This window comes from Oncorhynchus masou, chromosome 29 (assembly GCF_036934945.1).
Source record: "Oncorhynchus masou masou isolate Uvic2021 chromosome 29, UVic_Omas_1.1, whole genome shotgun sequence".
NCBI lineage: Eukaryota > Metazoa > Chordata > Actinopteri > Salmoniformes > Salmonidae > Oncorhynchus > Oncorhynchus masou.
This window is the reverse complement of record NC_088240.1, coordinates 4,811,111-4,817,119: the sequence shown is the minus strand read 5'-3', so window position 1 is coordinate 4,817,119 and position 6,009 is coordinate 4,811,111. Positions and strand designations below refer to the sequence as shown.

At 40.2% G+C, this 6,009-nt stretch overlaps 1 protein-coding gene across 1 annotated transcript; it reads right to left on the bottom strand.

Annotated features, from left to right (window-relative positions):
• Positions 1–2,974: 2,974 nt before the first annotated feature.
• Positions 2,975–5,139, bottom strand: olig2 (oligodendrocyte lineage transcription factor 2). The gene is made up of 2 exons (XM_064947038.1): positions 5,060–5,139; positions 2,975–4,743 (listed from the first exon to the last, which is right to left on the bottom strand). The coding sequence occupies exon 2, from the start codon at positions 4,706–4,708 to the stop codon at positions 3,908–3,910; it is 801 nt and encodes a 266-aa protein (XP_064803110.1). The 5' UTR covers positions 4,709–4,743; positions 5,060–5,139; the 3' UTR covers positions 2,975–3,907.
• Positions 5,140–6,009: the final 870 nt, after the last annotated feature.

Sequence of the window (6,009 nt, the reverse complement as noted above, 5' to 3'; positions counted from 1 at the left end):
GTGTGCGTGTGTGTGCCGGCCTGACTTACTGACAGTATTGTTGGTGTAATGGTGTGTGTTTGTTGGTGTCATGGTGTGTGTTTGTTGGTGTCATGGTGTGTGTTTGTTGGTGTCATGGTGTGTGTTTGTTGGTGTAATGGTGTGTGTTTGTTGGTGTCATGGTGTGTGTTTGTTGGTGTAATGGTGTGTGTTTGTTGGTGTCATGGTGTGTGTTTGTTGGTGTAATGGTGTGTGTTTGTTGGTGTCATGGTGTGTGTTTGTTGGTGTCATGGTGTGTGTTTGTTGGTGTCATGGTGTGTGTTTGTTGGTGTCATGGTGTGTGTTTGTTGGTGTCATGGTGTGTGTTTGTTGGTGTCATGGTGTGTGTTTGTTGGTGTAATGGTGTGTGTTTGTTGGTGTCATGGTGTGTAGATAACTGACTGACAGTAGGTGTCTTTCTGACTCATAATGAAGTGAAAAGTCTGCTCGTTAAGGTGGGAAAGAAATAGACGGAATTGTGGTGAGGGAATGGGAGAGAGGGGGGGGGGGGGGGGGTTCTATTTAATTTTGAAATGTGATACTTTATAGTCCTCATTAACTCTGTGAGTAATTGCATTTTGCAGGCAACAAATGGGTTCTCAATGGAGTGACAGGCTGAGACGACCTGAATAACAGATGCAGGTCAAAAAGACATGATCTCAGCATTGTGTCCTGTAAAAAAATTTGATTAACCTCAGTTTGGACTCAATTTGTTCCGTCAAACATGTAACTTTATCCTTTGTTTTAGGCTAGTAGACCTGGCTGAGATGACTCGGGTGGCATCTTCTATGTGCACTAAAAGTTATCTCTCTTCCTGGCCCACAGTGTTGACCTTTTTTAGCGGTACCTTTGGGAGAGATCGCAGTAAGTTTGAAGGAGATAGCCGGAAGTTCAGGGGGTGATAGCGGTAAGTTCAGAGGGTGATACCAGTAAGTCAATAAATTTTATTATTTCTTTTTCTCTATGCAATGTCCTACAAAATCTTCAAGGACTTTTTTTTCACAGTTTCTTATTCACATCTTTTGAATAATTAAATTGTTAAAAAGAGAGGAAATAAACAAATGCGAGCATGAATATTCAAACGTCAGGTTCATTCCATATCGTTCCAGCTTCAAAAGCCTTTCGAAAACATTTCAACAGCATGCACAATCTGCTGTGCAGCTGTCGCCGTTTACTAATGTATACCCAGCTATATTCATTTATTCCTAGATATTCTTCAGACCAGAATTTATTCGTATGTCTTAGGGATCGTTTGCCCGCATATTTTGCATAGCTCAAGAATCCAAAAACATTTTCTCTACGTCTTGGTAAGTGCCTCCCCTGTCATGTAGTCTCAGAACAAATATCCAAGTGGCCGCATTTCATCAAGACGGTATTTGCTTTTTCAGCTTATCAAAGTATTTAAAAACCTAGAGATGTGGAAGTCCAACTGGATCCATGCCGAAACAATTCAAACAACGCTCGTTGTGACAGCAAATGGGCTTTGTGTGTGACCGCACGCGTGGACAAATCAAATCGGTGCCAAAAAAAGTTTAAAAGTCACCCTTATGAGCTCGTCTGAAGGAGAGGCAAAGTCACAAACAAGTGTGTTATGCTCTGAAAAGATGAAGGTGAAAACTGTAACCTTTAAATAATTATGATAAATCTCATATATACTTCGAATGTAACTTTTATTTATTTGTTTTTGTCTAATTAGTGAGACTAATTGACTTGATTCATAACTTGTAAGGGACGTGTTAACTCGGTGACCTGTCGGGGCCTCCGCCACAACCGGAAACCATAAACCAAAGCGGAGCTATTCAGCAAGTCTTTCTTGAATCTTCCATGAAATAATAAATTATTCCTCGATGTTCCTGACATTTGTAACTTTTTATAATCATGGAAAACACATTAGGCATGATGTCACATCTGAACATTTATGGCGAAAGGAATCTGGCTTGTTACTCCAAATGCCCAGTTTGCAGTGAATTCCATTATATGTGGTTTATATATTTTTTTTATTCTATGAAACGAAATATCAAAAAGATAATAAAAGAAATTAAACGTCAAAGTGCTTAGAAGAGTTCGAGAAGTTGAATTTGATTTATGAATTAGGCTACTGGGATTATAGTAGGCCTATAATGACGTTGCTAACAATAGTGAGAGCTCAAAGTTGAGCAGTCTGGACTAAAATCTACACGTTGTGGATTTCTTTGTCCTTTAGTTGAATTGAAGGGGGGGGCAGTAAGTCATTGTTCCAAATATATTCCTACTTCTATTAAAGTGTATTTGTGTTTCTAATTCAAATTATTTTGTACACAACATAATTTACTAAAGGCGTATTGTTTAAACATGGCCTTTAGGTTTAAATAAAATGTGGAAGTGTGCCTTGGTCCATATTTCAAATCGAAAATGTCTTAAACTATTTATAATCTGTAGTGGATGGTAGGACACTGTAAATAATTAGTCATGTTTAAGGTGGGGTTTTTTGTGTGAAAAGGAATGGTTTGTATGTATTTATTACTGGAATAAGTAAATTGTCTTTGTATCATTTCATTCTTAATATCATATCACGTCTCGTTTTGACTATCAGCTACATCGCAAGTTATCCAAACGAAGCAAGGATTTATTAATTTTATATAATTGCTAAATGAAAATCAAGAAACTAAGTTTTTTTTTTTTTTTTTTACAAAACTGTGTATGTTGACCCACTATCAGGCTACGCACAGCTTAAAACCTAAGGTGTTTCTGCTTGTCTCAAAAATGCCATAGACAATTTAGGATAGAACAAACTGTTCAGCTTTTGCTTAGATCCCCCATTTGACGTTTACCTATGTAAATCGTTCGCTTAGACTACAATGGCTCTTATTGGGGGTAATTTGTCCTGTGCATGTTTTCCTTACAACTTACGTGGAACTTTATGCGTTGGTGTTTTGTTGCAAGAGGATGACATCAATAACCATTAGGCAACAAAATATGTCATTAAACTTGTTTTATTTAACATTTAAAATCCCAAAATAATCATCGTCATTGATTCATTTGAAATCCCATTGAAAATAAGTAAATAAATATCATTTAGCACTTTTTTTTTGATATATAAAACATACAGAAGTGATCGTTCTTGGTGTTGTGCGGTGACTGGCATGCGTGGCAACACACAATGGAAATACAGCCACACACAAGAAAACAGCCATCTAGGCTCGGCAGTGACGTCGAAGAGAGAACACTGAAGGGACATATTATACAAGAGGCAGAGGAAGAAGCAGGTGCAACATGGTACCAGCTCTACATGGCTGAAAGCAGACATGCTAACAACGGGGTCAATCCAAACATGAACCAAAAGGCTTGATATAAAATCTCTCGTACTATATAAACAGAATTCTGAATCTACATATTTACAATCTACATTACCATTGTGCTCTCATCCAGTTTGCTAAATCTAAATAGTGTCTTTTAGTTTATTCGGTCTCGGAATGGGCTAGTCTTAAAGTTCAATAATGATCAAGAACATTACATTAAATAATGATCAAGAACATTACATTAAATAATGATCAAGAACATTAAAAAAGCCATCAGTAATTCCATGTGAATTGTGTATATTCCTGGCAGCCACATTGTAAGAAAGGTTTGCAACCAGTGAATTGATGGCCATTACTGAATATTAAAATGGGTCTTTAAAAGCACCTTTTATTAATTACGCTATATACTGTTACAAAATGCTATGTTAGTAGCGCGCTTCCAGTTTTTTATAAAGTAGGGAATTTCTGCTGGCTCAATCCAAAGCTAATTTCAGCAACAGATAAATAACATAAAAAAATGTGTTTATATGGACTAAGATGCAGGGTGACGTCTACAGCCGAAAGTTATTTTCACTTTTCTCCTGCTCTCGTTCTATGACAAGTGTTCCAAGTCATTTGGAGTCACTCGTCAGCCTGGACATGGTGACAGCGCTCATGCCGGACACATGTGGAGGTGGCACCTGGCACATGCTGCACGGACAGGGCATCCCTGCGCCCCAGTGATGGAAACTGCTGCCCAGGGGGCCCGGACCGGCCGAGGGCGCCTTCAAGAGTCCATGGTGGGGTCTGATCGAGGTAAGACCCGTTGCTGAGAGAGAGGCTGCAGTAGAGACCGCAGGGGGAAGAAGTGGGTGGTGCACCGGGTGGGAGGCGTGGGAAACAGTCGGATGGCCGGGCAGTGGCCCAGTGTGCGCCATGGTCCCACAGGCGGAGGGGTGGAAGCTGCTGTGGTGTCCGCTGCCATAGATCTCACTGACCAGTCTCTTCATCTCCTCAAGCGAGTTGCTCAGCATCAAGATGTAGTTTCTCGCCAGGAGGAGAGTGGCGATTTTGGAAAGCTTGCGCACCGAAGGCCCGTGCGCGTAAGGCATAACCTCCCGGAGACCGTCCATGGCGATGTTGAGGTCGTGCATCCTCTTCCGCTCCCGGCTGTTGATTTTCAGCCGCATCCCCTGCAGCTCGTTCTCCGAGAGCAGTTTACGGTCCTTCTTTGACAGCATTTTCAGAGTGATATCATCTTCGTCGTCGGAGAGGCTCCGCATGTCCGCGGGTATCTCCGGTGGAGAGTCGCTCTGTGTGGACGAGACAGTACCGGAGAAGCCAACCATATGCTTCTTCATCGCATGCAGAAACATATCGTGCACTTCGGGGGAGGAAGGTCGGCTAGACACTCGGCTGGTATCAGAGTCCATGATGATGCTCAGGTTTATTCAGACAGCGCAATAGTCTACGGAAGGAAAGTAAACAAACCATTTAGCAATCAGATTTTTTCACAACCACGCTAGCATTACACGTTAAAACCGTGTGAATATTTCCTAAGAATGTACTTTCAAACTAATTAAATGTTCAATGCTGGAGTAACGAGAAGGTTAACAAATACATCCACGAAAGTTCAGGAGAAGGCTTTTGAAAGTTATTTTACTCATGATGGTCATGAGTTCATTCTCAAATTAGGATTTGTATTTTTATGACAGAAATCACAGTTTGCTAAATGCCATAAGCCTACTATCAATATGATCCCGGAGAGCAGACGTGAAACATACCGAGAGATGTAGAGCGCAGCTCGGTGCAGGGAAAAGTGTCGCTGTTGAATCCACTTGTTACTCCCCAATCACAACTGACAGCCCATTTGGCATGCACGAGCACGATGACATGGTTTTATAGCAGACTTAAGTATCAGACGGGGGGGCAAGTCACCAGGACAATGCCATTGCTTTTCCGACTGCCTGTCATCCACCAATGGGCTGCTTGCGAACCGGGAGAGGGAGGAGGCTTGGAGGAGTTAGGGGTTCTTCAAATCTGATGTCATTACAAAGAAATTGTAGCTTCGTTTAAAAGAATGAATTAGACACACTCTGCATATAGAATCTTGCGAGGGAATGACATTGTTGAGGCATGTAGATGTTTTAGTGACGGACAAGAAAGAAGTATAAGCAAAAACAACACACAAAAACGTATTGACCACCAGATCAGGAAATACTTTTAATTATATCAAATAAAAACGTAGGCTTTACGTCAATGAATGGAACGTTTCTTAGCCTATTTGTTTTTTTCCTTGCAGACAAATTATTTATTATTTATTTCTTAATATTTACACTTTCGCGATGTCATCGTGTAGTATTTATATAAGATACCTGACTGGATGTTGATATAACTCCCCGATATCATCCTGTAGTATTTATATAAGATACCTGACTGAATGTTGATATAACTCCCCGATATCATCCTGTAGTATTTATATAAGATACCTGACTGAATGTTGATATAACTCCCCGATATCATCCTGTAGTATTTATATAAGATACCTGACTGAATGTTGATTTAACTCCCCGATATCATCCTGTAGTATTTATATGATACCTGACTGAATGTTGATGTAACTCCCCGATATCATCGTAATGTTTTCACCAATCCAGATGTCCTAATCCATGTTATGGGAAAGAAACAATACACGAGGATGTTCAAAGACAATATTCGATAACTGTAAATTAAT